This window comes from Dermacentor variabilis, unplaced genomic scaffold, assembly GCF_050947875.1.
Source record: "Dermacentor variabilis isolate Ectoservices unplaced genomic scaffold, ASM5094787v1 scaffold_12, whole genome shotgun sequence".
NCBI classification, from domain to species: Eukaryota; Metazoa; Arthropoda; class Arachnida; order Ixodida; family Ixodidae; genus Dermacentor; species Dermacentor variabilis.
This window is the reverse complement of record NW_027460280.1, coordinates 28,152,199-28,178,985: the sequence shown is the minus strand read 5'-3', so window position 1 is coordinate 28,178,985 and position 26,787 is coordinate 28,152,199. Positions and strand designations below refer to the sequence as shown.

Here is a 26,787-nt window from a genome sequence, read left to right as displayed (position 1 = left end):
TAAATGTCGATGCCAACTCGATCAAAAGCACGTGCCGGGCAAGACAACGGCTGCAATGGGGCGGTCGCACGACGAGGTGGATCTTTGCGGCGTTGGCAATTACGAGGCAGGAGCGGACATAATGACGGATGAGTCGATACATCCCCGCCAGTAGTAACGAAGGCATAAACGCGCGTATGCAGTACACCTGCATAAGTGCGCAGTACACCTGCATAAGTGCGCGCATGCAGTACACCTGCATGCGCGCACTGGGGGTCGTCGTGGAACGCTGCACAAATATCCGAACGCACATGCCGAGGGATGACAAGCAATCATTTGCGGCCGTCCGGGAGGTAGTTACGACGGTACAAGAGCCCGTCGCGAATGGAAAAGTGATGTGCTTGGTGACGTAATGCGCGATTGGTAGTGGGTGTCGATGGGGTGGGAAAGAAACTCAGCCTAGACACGATCCTTGGGTCTTTCTTCTGCTCCAGAAGAATGTCCGTGGCAGCAAGGGAAGACTCGGACAATGAGGCCTTCGGGGAGCTAACGTCGTCTGTTAGTGGTGAACGAGACAAGGCATCCGGATCTGAGTGTTTTCGGCCAGAACGGTGCAACACTCGGATGTCGTACTCCTGCAGTCGAAGGGCCCATCGAGCAAGACGACCGGATGGTTCTTTTAAGGACGACAGCCAGCACAGCGAGTGGTGAGCAGTTATCACGTCAAATGGGCGTCCATAGAGATACGGACGGAATTTGGTTATGTCCCAAATTATAGCCAGGCATTCCTTTTCTGTTACCGAATAGTTTGATTCGGGTTTAGTGAGTGCACGACTGCCGAAGGCAACGACGTACTCATCGAAGCCAGCCTTTCTCTGCGCGAGAACGGCACCAAGGCCGACGCCACTGGCATCCGTGTGTATTTCAGTTGGAGCGCTTGGGTCGAAATGGCGCAGGATTGGTGGTGACGTCAAGAGTCAGTACAGCTTTGTGAATGCGGCATCGCAATCCGGTGACCAGGTCGAAAGGCTGTGGCCACCACGAAGAAGCTGCGTTAAAGGTGCTGTTATGGTGGCAAAATTGCGGATGAAAGGGCGGAAGTATGACGCTAACCCAATGAAGCTGCGCAGTTCTTTCAATGTCGTTGGTCGCGGAAACTGACCAACAGCTTGTAGTTTCGCCGGATCAGGGAGTACACCTCCTTTCGACACGACATGGCCGAGGATGACTAGCTGCAGGGCAGCGAAGCGACACTTCTTCAAGTTAAGCTGGAGGCCAGCATCGGCGATGCACTTGAGGACGCGTTCAAGTCGAACTAAGTGGGAAGGAAAGTCCGGTGAAAAGATGACAATGTCGTCCAGATAACACAGGCATATCTGCCATTTGAGGCTGCGCAAGATGTTGTCCATCATTATTTCAAATGTGGCAGGCGCGTTACACAGGCCAAATGGCATCACGGTGAATTCAAACAAACCGTCAGGTGTGATGAAGGCCGTTTTTGGACGGTCTGACTCGGCCACTGGCACTTGCCAGTACCCTGATCGTAAGTCTAAAGATGAGAAGAATTCGGCGCCTTGGAGGCAGTCTAGCGCGTCGTCAATGCGGAGTAGTGGATAAACGTCTTTGCGGGTGATCTTATTCAGTCACCGGTAGTCCACGTAAAAGCGAATTGTGCCATCTTTCGTTTTGACCAGCACTACAGGAGAAGCCCAGGGACTATGGAAAGATTGTATGACGCCGGCGTTGTAGCATGTTTCCAACTTGCTCAGCGATGACGCTACGCTCCGTGGCGGATATGCGATACGGCCTGTGGCATAAAGATGCATGGTTGCCGGTGTCGACGTGATGAACAACAGTGGAAGTACGGCTTAAGCGAGATTGTTGTAGGTCGAATGACGTGCGAAAGCGGTCAAGGAGATCGACGATCTGGGCGTGCTGACTTGGAGTGAGGTTGAGATAAATACACCGGGAAAATGTTGGGTCACACGGTGCTGTGGGAGGAGAAACTTGAAGGGCCAGAGTGTAAACCGGAGGAGAAGCCGGGTCGTCAGGTACATCGTAAAGGAATGCTTGGTTCGATTTCGTCAGCATAACCAGGACACTCATCGTGGAGCAGGCTAGCAGGGCAAGGAAATAGGTTCGATACATAAAGTGCACTGGAACCTTGACGAACCGTAAGAAGGGCAAGAGGAAGCAAGAAGAGATGACGGCGAGCAACAAGCTTAGACGGCATGAAAAGAACTGTGGAGTCGGAAAACCCAACGCAGGAAACGGGTACAAGTGCGGCAGAGTATGGAGGAATCTCGGTGTCGGAGGTGACGAACACACGACCGGAAGCGTCATCATTATCTTCAAAAACAGTGTGGCCGAATGGTGACAGCGCGAGCTCAGCACGGGCGCAATCTATAACGGCATGATGAAAGGACAGAATGTCCCATCCTAAAATCATGGCATGGGAGCAGCGAGGCAGAACAAAGAACTCAACATGGTATAAAGCGCCGCTTATAACAACACGCACGATACACTTCCCTAAGGGTTGAATCGGCGCAGCGCTTGCTGTACGTAATGAAATGGCAGAATATGGCGTCGCGGCTTTTCTAAGGTTAAGACGAAGCTGGTCCGAAATGATTGATATTGCTGCTCCCGTGTCTACAAGCGCATGAACGGCAATGTCTTCTGCATAAACTTCAAAGACGTTCGCAGGAAATAAATGAGGCCTTGTGGAGTTCGTTGAGATCGCAGTTCTTGCCTCCGGAACTGGGGTCCTTAGTTTCCCTCTCGGATAGCTTCAGGGCGACCGATAAGCGGCGACAGAGAACGCCGACGGGGAGACGGAGACCGCGCGCCGGGTATTGAAGGTTCTAACCAAACTTTTGGTCGGCGTCCTTTCTTTCTTTCTTATCATAAGAAGCCAACAAAGACACCAAGGACGACATAGGGGAAATTACTACTACTTACTAATTTAATTAAAGAAATGATAAATTAATGGCAATGAAAGTGGATGAAAAAATAGCTTGTCACAGGTGGGGAACGATCCCACGTCTTCGCATTAGGTGTGCGATGCTCTAACCAATTGAGCTACCGCGGGGCCGTTTCTTGAAACATGAACTCCAGAATCAAGAGAACACATAAGCCAGATGAAGCATTGAATTTGAATTTCATTATCCTGTTGCAAGTATGCAAGTTAATGTGAACCCGCCGTGGTTGCTTAGTGGCTATGGTGTTGGGCTGCTGAGCACGAGTTCGCGGAATCGAATCCCGGCCACGGCGGCCGCATTTGGATGGGGGCGAAATGCGAAAACACCCGTGGTACTTAGATTTAGGTGCACGTTAAAGAACCCCAGGTGGTCCAAATTTCCAGAGTCCCCCATTACGGCGTGCCTCATAATCAGAAAGTGGTTTTCGCACGTAAAACCCCATAATTTAGGTTAATGTGAGTAAAAAGTTGGACATGCAAAAATCTACTTATACATTCTTGTGGTTTAAATATACTAGGACAAGTAGATTTGTCAGAAACCAAGTGCAGCAGCGAAAAAAGAAATATTGCTACCTCAACAAACGGTTCTGGATTTGCAACACTCATACGGTCCAAAACTTGCAGTTACTGAAGACAGAAAAATACATATGTTGCATCTACAGGGCACACTAATCGATTTATTTATTGGAAGGCGCAAGCAAGAAACAACATAAGTACGCACAATACGACGTTCCATCTGTATGTTTTCTAAAGTCCAACTTCATTATCGATGCCGCAATGACGTATTCACCTTCTCCTGGCATCCTCTCCTCAATTGTAAGCTCAACCTTCTTATCGGTATATTTAGCTTGCCGGTAATAGCAGTGAATTAAATTGGAATTAAACGTGGACATGCGCAATGGGCCTGTCATATCACTGTTTCAAACCGTTACGTTATTAAGCTGCTTTCTATGTGCACTGGTGGAAATGGTCAAGAGCTTTGCTGCTGATTTTGTAGCAGTCAACAATAATTTTGAATAGTTATCGGCCGGGCACTATTCGTGCGCATCAAAAATGGTTCCAGAGTACCAGCGCGTACCAGTGCGATTATTCTCGAGGAAGATAACGTACGCGACCACTCACGAACAAATTACAACCATCCGCGGCCACACTGAGTGAACCAGCGCACTCGAAAAAAAAAAACATACTGCGCGTCCGGAGCGGTAAAGCGAGCAACATAAAGGCACAAAGAAACTCACGGCAATACAGTCACGTGGAATGCTAATAGCCAATAGAGCGATTTCCCTTTCGTACTAAAGTCGTTCAGCTAGTAAAATGGCCGAGCTACAAGTCCGCTGCGTTATGAGCACACACGGATAAACGTAACACAGCAAAGCAGCTGATAACAAGCCCAGAAGTTTCAGTGCGCCATGACACAGCTGTCGTGCCGAACGCGCGAAGTGCGCGTCGTCGGTTAAGGAACACCTCCACCAAGGCCACGTCGCCAGTACGAAGTACGAATGCGTGGGGCACCACCCACGCAAAATGGACCGAGCACGCACTACTATAGGTCCGAGAGAACACTCTAACCAACGCACAAACCGTTATTTTGGCGCACATAACTTAATGGCAGAGCGCTCGTATTCTGAAAACCTATGAAGACAATGCGACGCATATATGTAGCTGCCACACGTTGCAGAATGAACTGACACATGTGAACGACATGCTGTAATATGGTTTTTCGGCGTGGTATAAGTATGCCATGCGCGAACTGCGAGAACATTTATCTGAAGAAAAGGTGCCTTTTCGAAAAGTACTTGAAGCAGCATGCGTATGGTGTGAAAATGAAATTTTGCTTGCGACGTACTTGCGGAAGACGTGGCAGCTCTAGCCATGATATTGGCCTTTTTGGATAAGGCTCGCGTTATTGCCAAGAATCTGGATTTCACGTCAGTATACCGGGTACTTCCTATGAGACTACACAAAAGGCTGAATCGCGGCGACAACATTATTCCGTATGCATGCATACGCAAGATGCCTAGGTAGAATTTCTAACACTTACTGTTTGGAAACAAAGCTTCCGTTCGATTGAGTGGGAGCTCTTACCAGTCATATGCTATCAACTTTATAACGACGTTGAAGGAAGAGTCGAAATTACTTCACAAGAGGCCGTCTGGCGTGATGAAGGCGGTCTTTTCGCGATCTCTCTCGTGGACTTCTGTTTGCCAGTAGCCAGACTTGAGGTCCATCGATGAGAAGTATTTAGCGTTGCAGAGCCGATCCAATGAGTCGTCTATCCGTGGGAGGGGTTATACGTCCTTCTTCGTGACCTTGTTCATGTCGAAAAACACTCTTTGTATCGTCCGAGAAGACTTCTGATCTGTTGCTGCTTACTCATCGGGAGACTTGGATTTATGTCGAAGCCTGGTTCGGGAACTAAACCAGGTGGTGAAGAAAGCAGCAAAACTGCGATTAACGAAACTAGCGTTTTATTGGGCGAACTTGTGCCCTCAAAAGCAGGCTACACTCAAAGAACAACGATAGCGGCGAACACACTCGGCGATCGTCGAAAATCTGATCAGCGGGTCAAGCGCGTGGGCTTTTATACATCAGTCGTCGAATGTTCCAGAGTAATCGCTGGGACCCGCGTGTCTTCCCCAAAGTTCTACATCATTCGCGTCGTGTATACAAGCAATCAGATTAAACAATGTTCGGTGACAGACAGCAGATGGAACCATCGATAACATTCCAGAAACTTCCGATACATCCATTGATTGCCCGAATGGGCAGGGACCCATACGAGTTCAATCAAGGGAATGAGGAGGCGCACTGGGTAGTCCGAGGTCTAATCAACCGGGATGTGTGCCCCTCAGACTCGGATCCCATGAATGAGGCACCGACGACATACCACGAGATAACAAACTACTACAAGCAAAAAAGGCGAATCTACCCGCCTCCAAACGCGAGCCTCACGCGAGCGCAAGCCTCGATCCTGCGTCGAATCCAAACTAAGTCGTTCCCCAGCCCACATTGGCTCACCATAATTACCAACGGGCAATGTAACCCCAATATGTAAAAACTGCACAAATCAAACATTGGCTACCCAAAATCGCATTCCTTGGGGGTGCGAGGGCTTACCCCTCCCAGGTCGCTCCTGCCAGCTCCCTCACAACAGACGTGGGAGGAGCTGCTCAGAACGCCGGATCAAAAACTACAAAAAGCCCTCGTTGCCTGGGCCGAAAGGGTCGCTCCTCGTGAGCGGCCATCCTAGGACTCGGGCCTGTCAGATCATAACTGAGCAGAATCTCAATAAAGTTGTTACCACCACCTTCCGATACATCCAGGCGCATCCGGCGCTGTGCGATAACATTTGTTAGGCGGTGAAACGTGGTCACCCGATAAAGATAAACAAGTACAGCGTCAATATTCACTACTGCCCTTCACTGCATGGGTAATGAAGTGCACAAATTTTAACTTGTATAGAAGACGGCCTTGCGGCAGTAGAACCGCTACATGGCCACGTGCGCTGAACAGAAAGCAGCAGGGTGATTCCAGAGATCGAGCATGCATGTCCGCTTGATATTTTTGTTTTGTCTGATTTCTTTATATGAGAAGTAGAATGTTCAAACTTCACGGAACCGAAAATTAAATTATGGGGTTTTACGTGCCAAAACCACTTTCTGATTATGAGGCACGCCGTAGTGGGGACTCCAGAAATTTCGACCTACTGGGGTTCTTTAACGTGCACCTAAATCTAAGTAAACAGGCGTTTTCGCATTTCGCCCCCATAGAAATGCGGGCGCCATGGCCAGCATTCGATCCCGCGACCTCGTGCTTAGCATCCCAACACCATAGCCACTAAGAAACCGCGGTGGGTTGGAACTGAAAATGTTATTCCCGAAAACCGTTGCCAGCAAGCCAAAAAAATATTTGAAGGTGGCGGCGCGAGCACCTTTTCATTGCTTACCCCAATATCTTCCGATTTCATGGTGGAATTAAATGCGAACTAAAAACGATGTGTCGGAAATTTCTCTGCTCCTTTTAATACGCTTCATAGTAAATTAGTTCCATGCGTTTTTTTTTGTGTGGTCCAGAAACTAAAATATTTAAAAGTAGTTGCAAACATGGCCCAAATCAGAAAAAAATTTCTCAGTTTGATGCATCTTGGCGCGTTTTATATTTTAGACAGAAACTTGAGAAAAGTGTCAAATATAGAACGTTCCCTTTGAGACATTTCTGCAAAATATTATCTTGCTACATGAACACAAGAGATGAAAAACATGATTGAATAAACAACTTTTTTCAATAAATCTCATTTTCAAAATATAAAATAAACTCCGTTTCAAATTTTCGAAAAGAAATTTGGATGTAAGTGCGCTTATATATCGTGACATACGTGGGTGCGATAATATGCTTCCTCATTTGCTTTATTCACAAAATATGACGGGCCAAAGTGGCCCATGTTGAGCGTGCTGGCCTCAGTACCTTTGCTGGTTGTCTATCAGTTGCATTCTCGTATATACAGTTCTAATTTCTTTACTGCTTCAGAAATTCGCTCTGGCAGCTTGTTTTCAACAAAAGTGTATTGTCAGATTTTATTTGTGTCTAGCGTGCGTGGGGATGGGGGGTCTGGCGCCCTGTAAAGTGCTAACGCGTACTCGGTTTGCAGCCGACAACCTGTGTGGGCATCGCACTTACGCCTCCGTTATTCGCTTGTCAACGGCATGCGAGACACCGCGAGTGCATGTTGTGGCTGACCTTGCCAAAATCCGCCTGGTGCACACAGTAGATCAGCTGTGTGCGACGCCAAGCCAGGCTTAACCGTAAGCGAGGGAACGCTTCCATAATCAGCAGGTGCGCCATTATGGAGGTGCTACTTCACTGCCTGCTCCCGGTTTCCCATGTGCAATGGTTACTGGAACCTTCTTAGGCACCGTCGCATACGACTCACGCTGTGCCTTTCCCAAAATTTATCTGAGTCATTTCGTGAGCCGCTTATTTCGTTTCCTCTTATCACATGTTTTCCGCATCGCTCACAGATAACGTCTTCCGACCTCGACCTTCACCTCTGCGTTTCAATGCCAGGGGTGAATCTCCGCATGGCTGCCATTGGCTGTTTTCGAGCAGACTCTCTTTAGACGCTAGCGCCAAGGTCCCCTTCAGTTACGGCCCAACAGGAGGGCGATGCTCTAGCAAAATGGCGGCGCACACGATTGTTTACGTTGTCATGATAACAGGAACAGCAGCCGCGGGATGCCTCCTCGCCCTAGCGTTTTTTCTTTTTTCTTTTTTTATTATGCCGACCCGCTCCGCTCTCCATGCCGCGCGCGCCGCTTACTTTTGTTTTTGCCTGTACGCGGCGCGTTCCGTTTTTTTTTTCTTATCGCGCGCGCTCTCGCACCCACGAGGCTGCTCACTAGCAATGCCAATGCACGCGCTACGCCGCGCATTGGCGTTGCTTGCGAGCTGGCGCTTGGTGCGCCGTGGGCAATGCGTTGGCACGCACGCAGTCTTGCCCATACTTATATTATACCAGCATGTGCCGGGACACAAATTCCACTTCCAAAACAATAGATCTTTGGACTCGCTTTATTGACTTCGTTTCTGAAAACAAAGATTTTTCTGATGACGTGGTGTGATACACGCTCAAAAAATGAACAAAAGTGAAAGGTGCATGACATATACATGAGTACAAAACACAAAAGTTCACAGACAGTGAAATAACAAAAAAAAAATGCTAGAAAACGCGAAGGCCGTTTCATGTACACACACATATAAAAAAACAAGATTTTTATATAACGCCCTCAAGACCAAAATGTAGACGAGCTTCTCATATATGCACTAAGATATTGCACAAAACTGGACGACGTGTATGCCATAGTCATGACAATTAAAGAAAGGGAAAACTCACTGGTAATGGCAGGAACAATTACACGCAAAATACCTAAATATAGAATAAAATGCTAAGATTGTTTGATTGACAGCCATACCAAAAATAAAAACAAGAGCTTACTTATAAACTACAGAGAAAAGGTAGCAATCTTAAGCCGAGGTTTCAAACTAAAAACTGACTACTCAATTGGTGAAGACTTCTCTAAAAGATTAAGAGACATACGGAAGAAACTTTGGGATAGTGCAAAATCAGGCCGTGAAAAAAAGAAAAAGAATCACTTTCTTTTGACAAGCTTTACATTAACAAACGCGCATGCATTTGGGACGAAGAGAAGGACAAAGTACCGATGAAAAAAAAACCTACACAGAAACAAACCGCCGAATAACCCGCCGAGCCGCACAAGCGGCACAAGCCGCACAGTCAAAAGATTAACATTGATAAATGTAAACGTCCACAGTGTCCTAAATAAAACAGAAGCCTTGGAAAGCCTTCTAGTCGACTACGAGCACGATATTGTGGCCATCAAGGAAACATGGCTATCACCCGTTATATTCGACCACGATATTGCTCCGCCAAACTACACAATCATCCGAAAAGACCGACCTTCACGGGGTGGAGGAGTAACCTTACTGATAAAAAACTGTCTTCGCTTTGTCCTTCCTCCCGAGGTGGACAACGCTGAAGCCGTTTTCTGCAGACTTTTGTGCGACGGGGCCTCAATTGTTGCGTTTATCGGAGCCCTTCCTCTGACAGCGCATGCCTTTCAGCAATTCAAGAATATATGCAGCGTCATGTCCATCAATTCAGGATTATTCTTGCGGGCGACTTTAACCTTGTTGACATACACTGGCCCACAATGCATCACACATCAGAAGCCTCAGAAGTGCTAATAGACTTAAGAGGAAGCTTTAGCTCGGGTGCTCCTATCTAAATACATGTAAAAGGAGAATCCGTTTTTCTCGGCAACCACTGCACCAAATTTGACTAGGTTTGTTGCATTTAAAAGAAAAACTTAAAATCTAGTGACTGTTGGTTTCGAATTTTTGAGCTAGGTCGTTAATTTTTTTATTAAAAATTGGCAAAAATAAAAAATTTTCAGAAAACGAAAATATCACGTTTACATCTCTGTAACTTAACAACGAAAAGCGATAATACAATTCTGTGAAGTGCATCTAATAGTACATCTAAAGCGGACAAAATTTATATGTCACACATGAATATAAAAAATTAATAATAGGGAAATACAACTTTTGCAAAACCCTTGTAACCAACGTAACAAATTCACGTAAGATGTAAAATGACATATTGAATTTGTCCGCTTTGAATGATCTAATGGATGCCGTTTACAAAACTGCGATATCAATTCTTGATGCAGAGCTATGAATTTTTAAACTTCGTTCTTCTATTTTTTTCAAACGGTCAAATATTTGAAAATCGTTTTAAGAAAATTGAAGCCCTAAATCAAAATTCCGCTTCCAACAGTCACTAGAATTTAACTTTCTCTTTCAAATGCAACAAGTTTCATTAAAATCGGTCCAGGGGTTATCTCATAAAAAGGTTTTTGCGTTTTACATGTATTTGAATAGGCTGCGTCGGAGTTGGGCCCGAGCTAAAGCTTCCTCTTAATGCTAAATTTCAACCTATTTCAACTTGTCACTCGTCCTACTCGCGTTCAAGGCTCAATGAAAAATAGAAAAATATCCTCGACCTCATATTTCTTAGCAACCATTTTTCTACAAGTGAAGTACAAATGGAGATTATTGAAGGGATATCTGATCACAGTATACCTATGTGCACATTCACGCTTGATCATTGTATTACTACACTGTCTACAGTAAAAAGATTTTTTATCTTTCATAAAGCAGATGACGCCAGCATACTAACTTATCTGTCACATGAATTCCATTCCTTTTTGGAAAAATCATCTCAGGAATCTACTGATGTAAATGCATTGTGGCTACATTTTAAGAGAATGTCCTGCACTGCATAACTAATTATATTCCAATGCAAAAGAAAAAACAGCACATTAAGCATACATGGATCACACGCGAAATCATCCATGCTAAACGGCGCGCAAACCGGCTTCGCAAGGCAAACAAGAATAACCCAAAGCCATCTACAACCTTGAAGTTAAAATTTGCAGTTATGCATTTCAAGCAGAAACTAAAAGATTCGAAGCAATGCTACTACAGTGTCACTCATGCTAGCTTCCTAAAAATAACCCACAAAGATTCTGGGAACATCTGCGCAGTACCGAGCAGACAACAACCAAACTAACTGAAGAAGAAAAAAGTGCAACGGCAAATAAATATAACAATTTCTTCAAGTCAGTCTTCACGGAAGACAGTGCACTTCCCCCTCTTCCACCATCCTGTACTTCAGTGCGTGATCCCTTAATAATAACGGACGCCGGAATCCATAATCTTCTCCTCAACATTGACCCTAAGAAAGCAAACGGCCCTGACGAAATTCCAAACGAATTCCTAAAAAAATATGTTGAGTGGTGCAGTAGATATCTGGGACAGATTTTTCGTAAGTCATTAGCAACTACTAATCTACCACACGACTGGAAAAAGGCTAAAATAATACCGATCCACAAGAAAGGAGACAAAAATAATGCTGCCAATTTCAGACCCATATCTCTCACCAGCACTTCATGCAAAATACTAGAACACATCATTCTAAAACACACGACAGTGTTTATAGAACGCGAAAACATCCTATCGCCTCACCAGCACGGTTTTCGATCTGGCTTATCAACCATCACTCAACTAACAGAGGTAGTTCATGACCTTGTTCTTAGTATTAATAATCGTTCTCACATTGACATGATTTACTTGACATATCTAAAGCTTTTGATCGCGTGAGTCACACTAAGCTAATTGCAAAAGTGGAGCAAGCCATCGGGAAGGGAGAAGTTTCTGCTTGGATAGCAGCTTTTCGAACACACCGCTCACAATTTGTCATGTTTGACCATATGCCATCTGATGTCGTTCCTGTTGCATATGAAGTACCACAAGGCTCGGTACTCGGGCCGCTGTTATTTCTGATCTTTATTAACGATATAACCAATAATATAGGGTGCAAAATCAAACTCTTCGTGGATGATTGCGTGATATATAAAGAAATTAACAGCCATAACAACCATCTCGATCTTTCTGATTCCCTTAACACGCTAGCCGAGTGGTGCTCCCAGTGGCAAATGTCTATTAACGTCAATAAATCAGTGGCAATGACAGTAACAAGAAAAAAGCAACCCTCTCATTCCACCTACATCGTTAATGGCACGCCTGTTTCGATGGTTGAGCAACAGAAATATTTAGGGATAACGATGACATCAAACCTCAATTGGGAAACACACATAACTAATATTACAACTACTGCACTGCGAAAGCTATTTTATCTAAAAAGACGCCGAAAGGTCGCTCCAACGAACATTAAACTTTTGGCCTACAAAACATTTGTGAGATTTATTTTAGAATACGCTAACACAATTTGGTTTCCTTACACAGCAACTAACATAGCTAAACTTGAAGCCGTACAAAGAAAAGTCGCAAGGTTCATTCATAGCAAACATCGTTCTACTGACTTACTTTCACGTCTCTTAGCTTCCTCAGGCCTCAACACATTATCGACGAGAGCAAAACAAGGTCGACTAATTTTCAAATTCTGCACCGTCAGTATAAAATTGATATCAACCAGTACATTTCATATTCGCAATCTAGAATGACACGGCATCAACACGAGCATACGCTAACCGAGTATTCCTTTTCTAATGACGCATTCAGGTACTCATTCTTCCTCGGGTAATCAGAGAATGGAATGAACTTAACTTATCATTAACAGCGACAAACTCTTTATCTCTGTTCGTTTCACAGCTGGAGCTCATCACAAGAGAATATTAACGACTTCTAATGTTTGTTCCCTATTCTCTTTAGTTAAAGTGACAGTACTTGGAAAAAAGAATTGTATACGCTTGTTTGTCCCCAAATATTTCACGTTTTTGCTTCGTCTATGATGTGCCCCGGTTGTTCATTTTTCTGCGTTGTTTAGTGTTCTATTGCATACCTTATATTTTGTATGTTGTTGAATATCGTTGCTTTCTCATTCTTTGTGTAGCTCGCACGTGTATTTATGTACGGAAAAGAAAGTGTTGATGCCCGTCTGTTAGGCTCTCGGCTGAGAGCAGGAGTATTGTAAAACAAACAAACAAATAAATAAATAAATAAATAAATAAACCTGCACGAGAGTATATGAAATGCGTGACATATGTTCATTACTACTCAACAAAATGAAAAAAGACATAGCAGAAGAAAAATAAAATTGTACTGAAAACTGAAATACACATTATCACATTATTTTGCACTTGGTCACAACTTGAGTAACAGTGGCAAGGGGGAACAGAAGGTAGTTGGCTTTTGCAGCAGCACAGAAAACATTTGCAGAAAGGCCTATTCCTCAATCAAAGACCAGGTAAAATAAGCCAATAAGACGGCTTTTCTTTCACCCCGAATACAATGCTTAGCAGTAAAATTACGTCACTTAAGGCACTAAGTCGTACGTACTGAGCACTCTTTTGTATAATAAACACGAACTGCAAAAATCTGCATTTAGGACACTTACAATGCTCATGATTTCCAGAAGAAAAAATAAGCGTATCATGCCTACACATGAAGGTTGTTCGCGGGGTTTTCCCATCGGCGATTGCTGAGATAATACACAAACACGGAACAGTAAGCTGAAAGCATATTTAGCGCCAGCAAACAAGGACGGAAGGGAGACGACACCACAATGCGCTAACTTCAACTTGATTTTCAGGAAATACACCTATATAACCCATGCACAGTGGCGCCCACCTCATCCAAATTTTAACCATCCAAAAAAAGCCGTCTCCTTATTTAACAAGTCGGCCAAAGGGGCATTAACACACGTATCACTATTCCGCCAGATAGCCTGAGCCTCAATAATCTCTCGCACGTCTTTATCTTTGTGCTTCGCAAGAACCCGGCAGGATCCATACACCGGCGCACAGCCGCATTCCTGACAGTGAGTTAACAGATGACCGTATTGCTTATTTTTCACGTTTAGGCTATGTTTCCGTAATCGGTCATTAACACATCTCCCTGTCTATCCGATGTATCTTTTCCCACAGGACAGCGGAAGCTCATACACAACAGCTTCTACGCAACCCACTGGTGCTTTTCGATTATTCGTAGAGCATCCGGCAGCTGGCTTACGGTACGGGTCCGTTAATCGACATGTTTTTGCCAGCTTTTCTGGTGCTGAAAAGATCACTTTTGTGTCCACCCGGCTAGCCATTTTCTTTCTTTAAAGCAACACTGCAAGAAAGTCACTCGAATCACGTCGCTACAGAATAATTATGGGCCCAGGCGCACATATTTTGAAATAAGAACCAACGCAATCACTTTACTAATTAAACTAATAGCATTAACTAACTTCTTAGTGAGGATACGGCGGCATTCGCCGAAGCATGTAAAATACGCTAGGTTGACTGTGCAGGCTCTGCTTTTTCTCTGTCCCGTGGAGGGCCCGACGCTCCTGGCAGCTCGTTAAAGCACGCCATGGAAGTGCAACCCGGACAACCATCTGACACCGCAAAAGATCACGCAGTGAATTACTAGTTTGCTAACAGACCGGCGACACGGCCTTCCTCGACTGGGACGTCGCCGAACCCAGCTATAAAGGCAGTGGCTGACTCTTGCCACCTCAGAGAGCATGGTGGCATTCGCGGAAGCATGTCAACTAACTTCGCTTGGTTGACTGTGAAGGTCAATTTTCACATTCCATATTCAAGCGTTCGTACCAGTTGTTACGCACGTGTTATGCTGCCGTTCCCTCACAGATGCTCCTGTGTTTGTGCTGATTGTTGGTTTTCGATGTTTCTTATACTGTGCGGTGACATAGAGACTAACGCTGGCCCTACAGATCAAGAAATGTTAAAAACTATCTCATCCGAATTGAAAGATATAAAGGCAGCTGACAAAAGGCGCGATGAGATGCTTTCTAAAATGAACGCTAAACTTTCGAAGCTCGAGAATATCGAAAGCAAAGAAAAGATAAAGGTTCCTGATGAATCCGTTCAGCGCCTCGAAAAAGCCATCTGTTGCGACGACGGTTACTTGAACCTCGACTTGCGTTACTATGGGTAGCGTGGCGTTGTCGGTTCGCCGCAGGCGTCCGGGAGGCCATCGCGACCAGGCAGGGGAAAGATGATTTCCAGTGCGAAACTTGCACTGTTTATTCCATGGTAACCAAATACGAAAGGACGAAGGGAATATAAACATATATTGCGAGGCCACTTAAATAAGCCCGCTGAAATCGTAGGCGGGATTTCGCTCACGCCAACGTCATATGGTATGTACTGAGTCCAATCGGCGATTCGTGGCTGCTCCCTCTCTCCTAGGCGACGTTGCACATGCATGCCTCCGCTGGCTGTAACCTGTGGGTCCCGTTTGGCTTGAGGAAGGAGGGCCTTGGCACAGTTCGCAAGAGGCAGCCTGCTCTTTGTCCCGCACACACACAGAGGGGCCCATAATCACTGCGGGGCGCCAGCCAGACCGGGAGCCACCTGAGACATCCACAGGAATTTGAGATCTACCATGCGCTTTCCGATTAGTCATGGTTTTTTGATAATCCTATTTGCAAGCTGGGTGCTTCACGCCAATCGTAACAGAATCTTCGGGGAGGGCGGAATAGGAAGATCCTGACGCGTAGGGGCCAGCCGCCACTAGGCGAGGGACCGGCATTGCAGCAGCGGAATTTCCTTCCGTGATGACGAACCCTTTGTTCGTAGCACGTAGATTCCCTGGAGTCGTTCATCAGGCCTCGTTGCGCTCTTGTGCGCCTTTTCTCCCTCGTCTGGTCCGGTGAAACTGGACTTACAAACCGGTCCCGCAACTTCTTGTCTCCTGTTTGGCAAGCAGTCACTTCAGAACAATGCCGAACGAACAAACACAAAGCCAGCGAGCACACGGCCACTCTCCTCCGAGACACACCAGGCTTTGTACAAAAAAAAGAAAACAAAAAACTCATTGCTTTTTTATACCTTTTGCGCGTACGTCCTCCCCCTTAAACAGTAGAAACAGCCATTTCCTAAATGATTCAACAACTGATTACCAAAATCAGCTACATATTGTTGTGAAGTGTGGGGTTCGTGCGGCCAACGAAGTTTTCATCGATGGTGCCGTGCCAGGTGCCGGGAGAAAGAGTTCCGAGCGACGTTTAAGAGAATGAAAAAAAGCATTATATTAAAAAAAGTACATGGTTGAGATTTATAAAACGGCTCCAAGTATCGAAGCACACTATGGTAGCGTCTTAGAATGTCCGGGTGTCATACTGTTTCCGAGCGTCCTCCTCTTCAGAGCCGTCTGGATCCACTTCTTATGCCCTGCGTCGTCATTGTTCCGTCACTTGCACCAATCCAGCGTCAGGAAACCGGTGACCTCAGGTCCCACAAATACAGAGGTCTGTTGCCCTTTCCCTCCGACAGGATTTTTGTCGAAACACGCGCACATCACTGGCACAAACAGGGGAACTGGGATGGTACGCTGACTCTGTCTCCGGCGGGGTTGGGCCAAGTTGTGCTGGTGACAAGTGTGAAGAATCGTAGCCTTGCACGGACCTCAACTTCGGCGTGGATGTACAACACCCCATTTGACGAGGCCGTTGGCTCGTTTCCCATAATTGCTTCATCCATGACCGGAGTTTTGTCGCGGAGTGAACGACTGACCATAACGGCCTTGATGGGCTCTTCGTGACAGTCAGGAGAGGCGACGTTGCTATCTTCAAGCGGGCTGCCTTGAAGTAAAGGATAAGGGGTGTCAACTGCATGTCGCCGGAGTGGCCTGCCCCCGCTCTGAAGGGCCGCCGGGTACCACAAGCGAGCCGCCTTGAAGTGAACGATAAGGCGTGACAACTGCATGTCACCGGGGTGGCCTTCTCCCTCTGAAGGGCCGCCGGGAACAAAAATATCCACGCGATTATAAAGAAATTTGAAAAAAATAACAATTAACGGGAAAATGACACGGAAACCAGAGTGGGCGTGAGGCTTTCGATACACTAGGGACAACCATCCGTATTCCACGGCGTTTACCTTTCTTATAGCGAAGGTCAAAAGTGTACTGCTGAAGTGCTAAGCTCCAGCGCAAGAGCCGGCCGTTTTGGGGGGACATTGATGGCAGCCACGTAAAAGGGCAGTGGTCCGTCTCGATGGTGAACTCGAACCAGCGATGTAACAGGCTAGCTTCTGTACCGCCCACACAACGCAGACACATTCTTTTTCAGATGCACTGTATGCATCGGATCTCACGAGCAGTGAACTTCCTACTGGCGTACAGTACAGCGTGCTTCTCGTCGTTATCCCCCTTTTGACAAAGCACAACACCCATTCCACTATCCCACGCGTCGCACTAAACAATGAACGGCTTAGAATAATCCGGTGCGATTAACACTGACTCGTCAGAATCCTCTTCAGTGTACAGAAAGCGCTTTCCTTGGCATACCTTGCGGCTCTGTTTTTCTCAGCCCATCCGTCAGAGCGCTTTTTGCGACATTGGAGTAACGCGAAACATATCTCTGCTAATATCCTGCTACCCCAAGAAATGACCGGCTCTCCCATTTAGTGCGAATTTGTGGAAAACATTCGATCACAGCTAGTTCGACCTCGGAAAGTCGGCGGCGGCCTTGACCAATCGCATGACCCAAGTAAGCCACTTCGGCGCGCCCCAATTGGCACTTCGTCGCATTGGCAGTTAAGTTACTTTCGCGCACCTGGGCCAGTACGACTCGCATGTGCGTCAGGTGTTCTGTCCATAATGCCGAAAAGATTGCGATATCATGGATTTCTGCAACCGACGGCACTTTGTCCTGTATTCTGGCAGTTAAAGCCCACCACTGGCTTTCTAGCTTCGAAAGCCTCCTTTGGTTGTTCAGCCGTGAGTTCTGCTGGCTCCTCATTTTCATGATCAATGTTACCTGCACACCACTTGGAACGCGGACTGGGGGCGACATACAGAATTGGAAACTTTCAACTGGTTTAATGGTAGGAAGTCAAGTGGTTTATACACATACTTAAATGTGACGTAACATGAAAGAAATCATAAAATATGCATTTGCAATCCGCAAGACATACTTGCACACGTCCATGCACTATCGCAAGATAAATTCTAAATAATAATAAGTGTCATATACCCAGGCAGGCATGTCAGTGACGTACGCATCTATGCTCCGCTTTCGCAAAATCCGGCCCCGTTAAGACAACTAATTTCTTTTTGCGGTAGTTCCAATGAAGCCACACTGACGCAGTTTTTCCCAAGGTGATGATTTTTGCCACTTCAGTTGCCTCACGTGTCGTTTGATTAGTGTGTTTGTCTACAACCTTGCAGGCGTTGAACAACGGCTTACAACCGCAATCCCGACAGTGTAAACCCAGGTGCCGTTGCACCGCCCTGTGTACCTCACTGTTATGTTCCCGAAGCCTATAGTTTAAGCATCCGCCCGTTTGGCTAATGTACTTTTTCACGCTGTCAAGCGGGATCTCGCAGTGAAGCGGTATCGCGTACTGTGGGGCACATACTCAGTGACCCATGTAGGCGAGAGGTTTATTGAAGAGCGGCACATACCCAGTGAATTTGTGGCGCAGCCAGCTAAAGCGTCGGGTTGCTGTACTTAAGGAGCAACCCTCAAGAAGGGGGAAGAAGAAAAAGTGCGGAACGAACGTCCTTGTTCTGTAGTTCTTCGAAGTTGTGCAACTTCTAGCTATCAGGAGCTTCCCTGAAGACCATCAATGTAGAAATTTGGGCTTGTTGGTGTAACATTTTGCAGTTTTTTCTTGTAGCGCAAACAGCACAAGGATGTAGGAGAACAGAGAACCACACAAGACGGTGTGTGTGTCTTGAATTAGTGCCTTGCATGTAAAGGAATTAGAGCCTTGCGTGAGTCTCTGTTCTTCTTCTACGTCCTTTTGCTATTTGCGCAACAAGAAAAAAACTGCAAAATTCCCCTAAGACGTCGTTCTCCGGGATGGGGGAGGGAGAACCTGCGCGCCTTCCTGACAAGGCGAGTCCCGCGACGGTAGCCCAGTCCGTGGGAAACCACGACATCACGCACTATAGCCTTCTCGATGCATCTGACAGCTCAACAGCAACAGAGATGAGATGGACTGTGGCAGTGATTGCGCACTAGCCCAATCGCGCCACTTGAAGTGCAAGCTTCGCCGGACGTCAACATGCAGTGATTCCACTGATAAAAGCAGATGTGGCGAACGGGTCTTCTCCGTTGACTACCCACCAACTACGGCAGGAGCGAATTTGACTCCGTTGAACAGGCAATCGCTGACCGAATATTTCAATCGAATATCTTCAGGACATGTGAGAGAGATCCGCATTAATGCTCGGGAGAACATTCTGACAATGGAAATGAGTTCTCCAGCAGTACTGGAGGCGTTGAAAGCTATTGAAGTGGTTGGCAACATCCCAGTTCGCTCATTCCTAGCGTACGGGAAGGATACGTGCAATGGTGTTATATCAGACGTGGACATGGACATCAAGGATGAAGACCTCCAATCTCTTCTATCATCGACGCTGCTAATCCTCGACATCTACCAATTTGGCCGCTCCCGGTGCATCAAGTTGGTCTTTGAGTCAAACTCTTTGTCAGCATTGATCAAAGTAGGTTATGTGAGGCACTTAGTGCACCAAATGTGCCACATCTCTTACAGTACACAATTGTTTCGAGTGTTGTAAGAACCCTGTATCGTGCCGAAGATGTGGTGGTACTGACCAGGTAGAATCCTGTGAGACTGACGCCCATGAATGAGCCCATGAATGAGCCTGTGGGCCCATGAATCGACATCCGAAGACTGCCTTATAGTGTCAGAGGAGAGACAAATTCTGAGAAAAATGGTCAGGGAGAATTCCACGAACAAGGAGGCTGCCGAATCCGTCCGCAAGAAAAGGCGCCGGTTGCGGCAACGGCGTCGCCGCTCCCAGAGTCCAGAGTGAAAGGGGCACTTGCTTTGCGTTCTTGGCTGAAAAACATGCCACAGAGAGAGCAAGTACCGCACACACAAGGCGCTCCTCCCCCAGTACCCCTGCGTCCGTCAAGGAATGAAGAGTCATGCAACGTGCGTCGAGCCTCTTCGGCTGTTGAGTGGCCTTCGCTAGCACAAAGGGCTTCAGGTGGAGATGCTTCTTCGGCGTTACCCAAAAGCCAGAAGGGTAATGTAAGGTTTGGAAATGAAAAGGTGATTGGCATGCTTAAACAGCTAGTAAACACTATGCACATACTGTTCTCCGAAATGGCAACGCCAGCTGCAATATCTTTCGTGAAGGCGTTAGATGCAATGAAGACGCTATTAGCGGCTCTAAATAAGGGTGGCAATCATGGCTCTCACGATGAAACACTGGACATTGGAACAGAAGATGCATCATTCTGTTATAATGCAAGGGAATGCTCGAGGTCTAAGCGGCCTTTTGCCTGACTTCAGGCAAAGGGTTTTCAAATACCACTTCCCAGTATCATGATATGCGAGCCTATCTCATGTCGCAATTTCGCCTTTCCGGATAAGTTAAGCTATTGTCACGTGAAGATAGATACAAGGGCAAAGTGTTATGTGTGTACGCAACGACAGGAAGCTTGTTCCGCATACGATCTATCCACATTCCCGCAATAAATATGCGTGCGTGACACTAACATTTAAGCTACATGTGTTTTCGATCATATGGCGCCTACATACTTCCTAGACAAAGATTTGACCTCTCCTGCCTACCAAATATGTTGCAACGTTCCCCACGTTCTTATGTTGTTATTGGAGACTTAATGATCACGATCCTTACTGGGGAAACGCAGCAACGAACTGTCGATCGTTGTAGGAACTTGATGGATTTCATAGACACTGAAGATTTGAGTGTCATCAACGATGGATATCCCACCAGCATCTGCAGCACTTGCTACGGCAGTTGCTTGGATTTTACGCTTATCCTGAACACGGCCACCGTATTTCGATGGAACCCGCTGTGGTTGCTCAGTGGCTATGGTATTGTGCTGCTAATCACGAGGTCGCGGGATCGAATCCCGGCCGCGGCGGCCGCATTTCGAAGAGGGCGAAATGCGAAAACACCCCGTGCTTTTTAGTTGCCACCTACGCTACTGCCAGTTGGTATGGGCATTTGGAACTCAAACATCAAAGAAAAAGTGATATTCACTTCAAAAATGCGCATTGCGGGCTGTTGCAGATTTAGGCTATAGAGATCATACATCTAATTTATTTATGAAGTTTAAGGTTTTAAAATTCAGTGTTGCCTATGAACATCAATTGTTATTGTCGTTGAGGTCCGAAATTCGTAGAAATAGCCTAATCTTAAGAGGCTTAGTGCATTTACAGCCGAACATTTCATTGCGTCCCAGCCGAAATTCTGAACACTGGCACATCCCTCGAAGACGAACGAATTACGGACTTCAAATGTTGAAATTCACAATTCCACACGTACTCAATATTTTCAAGCTTACAGAAGATCCCTTACATGTCCTTTCAGAAAGGGAGCTATTCAACAGAACTGCTTGTTGGCCTAGTTGGTGCTTGCTAAAAGACACGTTTTTTGCCGCAATTGAACACTCACAAAAGGAAGACACATAAAGACAACACGGGCGGCTATTCAACATGTTCACATAATCCGCTACAAGCCTAGAAAAATTCTATCGAAACAAAGCACTCCTTTCTGCTTACAGTATGTCTTACTGTTATGTTACCCTGCAGTAATTTTCTTGTCTGTCTTTGGTTTTAGTTTTTTGTGCGTGAATGATTGATGTACTTGTAGTCACCCAAGGGCGCATATAGTTATGTCTACTTGACAATTATCGTACAAGCTTTATTTATTTATTTTTGTTTATTTTTCTGTCACACGTTAAGACTGTATGAAGTTTTCTGTACTTTCGTTCTGCTGCCTTGTACGGACGGGAGGTGGGGCTAGTCAAGCTGCATCAGCGCAGCTTTTTTTCCCACTTTCCACGCCACGACTGTTTTGTTGTGTCAACGAGCGGAGCGACTATATACCAACATATGTGCAGATGAAGTGGTTTGTGAAATCAACTGCGTTTGCTGTACGCTGCACTGATTGGTCCACATTCTCTACATGTGTCAAATAGTATTGTAGAGACCTCACTTTACCATCTGATATAGAAGACATCATTATATTGTCAGTGCCGAAGACAATAAAGTTTATCAGTGCAACTACGAAGAGTATTGTAGAAGCATCACTCCACCATCTGATATAGAAGAAATTATTGTATTGTCAGTGCCGAAGACAACAAAGTTTATCAGTGCACCTACAACAAGAACGATAATTGATATTGAGTATGAGCGGCGCCGCGTGATCCGTCGTCGAACGAAAAGGAAGTGTAGGAGAACTAAATCTGCAGCAGAACTTCTTTTTTGTCCAGGAGCTCAACAAAAGATACGTCGTCACCTTCAAAAAATGGGAAAGAAAAGCTGAAGGACCTTCTGTTTGTCGCTGGATCCTAGAAAGCCAGTTTCTAGGATCTGGCAGTTAAAACGAAGTCTTCGTGCCCCTCCTCAGCAAGAACAACCTTTCCATGATCTAGGAATTCGCCAAGCTCTGACAGAAATGCAGGTCGCTGAATACTTGTTGTTGATAACTTGAATAGTAGTTATCAGTTCAAATATTTGAACATGTCTCACATTGGATCAACCCGCACCACCTCCTAAAGATGCTCGTCTTGACCTTTCTTTCACGATGCCGGAATTGGACGCTGCACTTGCTACTTCGAGACGATCCTCTGCACCTTGACCTGACGGTATTTCATATACTGCTCCGTGCCTCCTTGGCATGGAAGGTTGAAAAGTCTTGCTGTCGTACTATAAAAACCGATGCCGATACCGAGACCGTCACCAATGCCACCCCTCATCGACACTTCCCGACATAAGGCCGGACTTCACTTTCTCAAGAGTTATTAAATGCCAAGAATCGGCCATATCATCATACTTTGTCCCTGCTGACCTTCCAGGTATACCCCCATGAGTTATGTCCAAAATACGGGTAGGTCCCTCTATTCCCGGTATTTCTAAAAAATCGCAAATACTTAGCGTGGGCCTCAAAAATCTAACACTTGAATGTATGTCAAAAGAATATGGCTCCTTGGTGAATGTGTATACAGACGGATCGGTATAGTCGTATGTGTCAGGTGCGGCTTTAGTCGTGCCTCCGCATCAAGTGATTCGACGGTTTCGTCTGTGTAACAAGACGACAGCAACATCCACGTAGGTAGTAGCAATCAGAGAGTCAGTTCACTATGATTCGCGACAGCCTTCGCAAGTATGGGCAGTCTTCATTGACACGAAATCGGCTCTGCAGCTACTTAGAGTTGTAATGAAAGAAAGCTCTTGCATAGTGTAGGTTCTCCAAATAGCCGGCCTATACACTCTAGCGGAAGAGAACGGCCACCACATTACACTTCAATGGATTCCCAGTCACTGTAGTGTACACGGCAATGAACTGTGCGATGCCGAAGGGAAGAAGGCACTCGAAGAACCAGGCCACTGCTTGCGCTTCCCTTTTCAAGAGTGGACGTTAATTGCCTTCTCTCAAGTGTCATCCGAAAAACGACAGGAAAGCTCTGGAACAATCCGGATAATGGCCACAGACGACTCAAAAGAGTGGACCCTACCATGAAATTTAGGCTACCACCAAAAATTCAGCGCAGCTGTGCCAGTCTTCTGCATAGACTTAGGTTGGGGGTGGCGTTTACGCGCGGATACGTGCGCCTCACGCGATGGCACCGAGTCTACAGACTTCGAGCTGTGCAGTGTGAATGAGATTATAGGTCATGTGTTGTGTGACTGCCCTCAGTACGTGCAAGAGCGACAAAAGCTCAGCCATGCCTTTACGCGCCTCGACAGCCCACCGTTGCCGGAGGACGTTATTTTAGGCTCTTGGCCAGACCTTAAATCGAGTTTTCAGGACATTCAGGTCTTACTCGACTTTTTAAAATGTACGGGAGTGGACGGTAGGCTTTGTGTGAACCTAATTGCTTGTTAGATGTTTTGCATCCTCTTTTTGTCGTCATCGTCACTCATTGTGCTCCTTTTTCTTATTACTTTCTTCCTTCTTCTCTCCCCATCGCAGAGTAGCTGGCTAGAGGAATGTACCTCAGGCCGATCTTTCTGCATATCGTATCATTACATTTTTCTCTCCCCCTCTTGAGGAGCCCTGGTGACGTGGCTTCGAATCCGCTCGGACAAATTTCAAGGACCTTTTCCGTCATCGTAGAACGGCACATTGCCAGTGGCACACCTGTGGTAGCCTAAGTTGGCGTCAAAGACGTTCGTAGAGCGGCACGCACCTATATACTGGCACATACCCAGTTGCTCAAGCTGGCACCAAAGAGGTTCACTGAAGACCAGCACAGACCGAGTGGCACATAGCCAGTTATCCACGTCGGCTTACAAAGAGTTTCTTCGAACAGCGCTGTGAAAGAAGTTTCTTGAAGATCGGCAAATACCTACACATTGGCACATATACTGAGTGACCCAAGATGGTCCGATGGTTGGTTTCGAACCCTCTTACCTCAGCAAAGCAGCCCGATGCGCTAACCATTCGACCACGGGCTAGCCAGTGATCCATCTAGAAGGAAAACGATTAGACACAAACATACGTAGATACAAACATAGTAGATAGATATGTAGCCCCCGAAAAGTGCGTAAATTACCATAGAAATGCTAACACATTAACATCGCGCTAGCAGGAAGCTAGAACACTATCAAGAGAGGAAGTTCCCTGCACAGCGGAAGGAAAATATACGCATACAATCTAGAGTGGACAATATCCAGGAAGGTTTAAATCTATTGCCCCAATTTCGCATACATGATCCGTGAGCTGAATGAGAATTTAGCCTTATGGCATATTTTAGGAAAAATGAATATACTGTGCAATCCACCGCCTTTACAGTAGTGTGATTTAGCCGAACAGAGCTGTAAAATTTAAATAGGAAACGTTTTTTTTATCAGATTAGCTAAGTTTCTTGTAACAGAAATATATCCGGATTAGTAAAAGAAAAAAAATGTGCTAAAGGTGAAAGTATTGGCCAGCCGTTCCACTGAAGCACCTTCAACGACTCTCTGCAGTCGAGATGGCCTTCGCTTTTCAAAATAAAGTGCAACTGACTTTTCTTAGACTTCGAATGAGGACATCAGGAAGAATCCTCACTGATAGACTACTGGTTCTGTTATGAGCTCGAGCGTTATGTTCTGCGTCTCTCATTGTTAAATCTTGGATACGCAGGTTGTCAGAAGCCGCAGGGTGCGCGGGAGGGTACTCGGTACCAACACCAGAGATAGCCATCTCCATCTTTGCGTCACTGATTGTTGCACGGAACCTGTGAGCTGGGATGCTACAGAGCATGGTTCAGTTGCTTGCATCATATTAGTCATTTGCAAAGAAGCGACAGCTTTTTGAACGGCCGTTTCTATGGCTGCAGGAAAATAAGTCAGGTACAGGACTGTGTATAGCTGGAACCCCAGCATAACCAAACGTTCTTTCTTTCACGATATTCATAGCCTCTCCCCTAGAGCAAAGTAGTTTGTCTGTGAATTCGAGCACCTGTATTTATGGGGGCCAAACAGAACCATTCGCGCAATGGGCGGGATGGTTTTCGTTACAGAGGCATTTGAAGAGCACAATCACTGTGAGCGTGACTTTCATCGCATGTGCAACAACGTTGGCTCAACTTACGCCCGCAAACGCTGAGGCCTAATTGCCAGCAATTTAGACATTGAGGAGGACGCGGTGAAGGGTCTCTACTCTGAATTCTCTGGTGGGGCAGGAACTTACAACAATAGTGGTGATTGCTAATTCTCTTGGTTCCCTAATATTTTCCACGGCTCGATTACAGCGATCTACAGCAATCAGAACAGCCCCAACTTCTCCAATGTTACCGCCGATGTTAGATTAGAGTCGACACCCTCATAGCGTAAGCGAAATGAGCAGGGACGAAGGCACTCAGTGGTGTAGACGCCAAAAAAATGTGCGCTTTAGCAAGTTCGGAACACACGTTTTTCTGGCGACCTACACACGGTACTTCCACGAGTGTTGCCACTGCTACTGAAGGAGGAAATAACTTTATTGAGGCCACAGCTACTGATTTATTTTTACAATGTTTTAGTCATTCAAAGCTAAAGCTTTAGAATCTACACATTTCTTGCTTGTTCTTAAACGACAGCGAAATTGACTTTTTCAAGATTTGCTACTTTTTCTACTGCTTTCTACGAAATTACTACTTTTGTAATAGATAACTGCTAAAGCGCGCTCAACTATTACCTCGCGCGAGCAACAAGCGTAACGCAGGCGTATCATACTGAACACTTCCGACTTCAAGTACCAGATGTTGTATGAGGACCTTCTAAAACTGGTTTAAATGTTGAGACAATGCGTCTTTTCAACGGTAAGGGCGTTCGGAAGTCAGTGTGAATTGTGTGGCTCTTCACACCACGCACAGCGCCAAGCATTTTGGAACATTGCTGAATTAGCAATAACTATACTGGATTCGTGACGGAAAAAACTTCGTTTAATATACCTCTTTGGCAAGCACAAGAAATGTACTGATATCTACTTATTTGTTATGCAAAAATCTACTACCAATATTTTATTGCCTGTAGCAACACTGGCTCCACGGTCTAACTGCGTCATTTCCGTGATGGCCTAGTGCAAGGATGTAGCAGCGAGAACACATTCCTGGATAGCCTGAAGGTTATCCTATCAGATGGAACCTCCATTAGAAGGAAGCTACCTCGCATGGATGTTGGTCATGTTGCTCCATAGGAAAAAATTCACAGGTAGGTCATGAGTTCGAAGAGGTGCCGTCCAAGACAAAAAGAAACCTTTCGGGGGAGATTTTGGACATCAGCCTATGCTGAAACCGTCAAACT

General features: G+C 45.9%; 1 protein-coding gene across 1 annotated transcript in view; it reads left to right on the top strand.

Annotated features, from left to right (window-relative positions):
* The first annotated feature begins 580 nt into the window (after nt 1–580).
* LOC142565787 (uncharacterized) overlaps nt 581–26,787 on the top strand; it is a 61,674-nt gene continuing 35,467 nt past the window's right edge. The window contains exon 1 of the mRNA XM_075676321.1: nt 581–686. Coding sequence (XP_075532436.1) covers nt 604–686 — 83 coding nt within the window. The 5' untranslated portion in view covers nt 581–603. The remainder of the gene's footprint in view (nt 687–26,787) is intronic.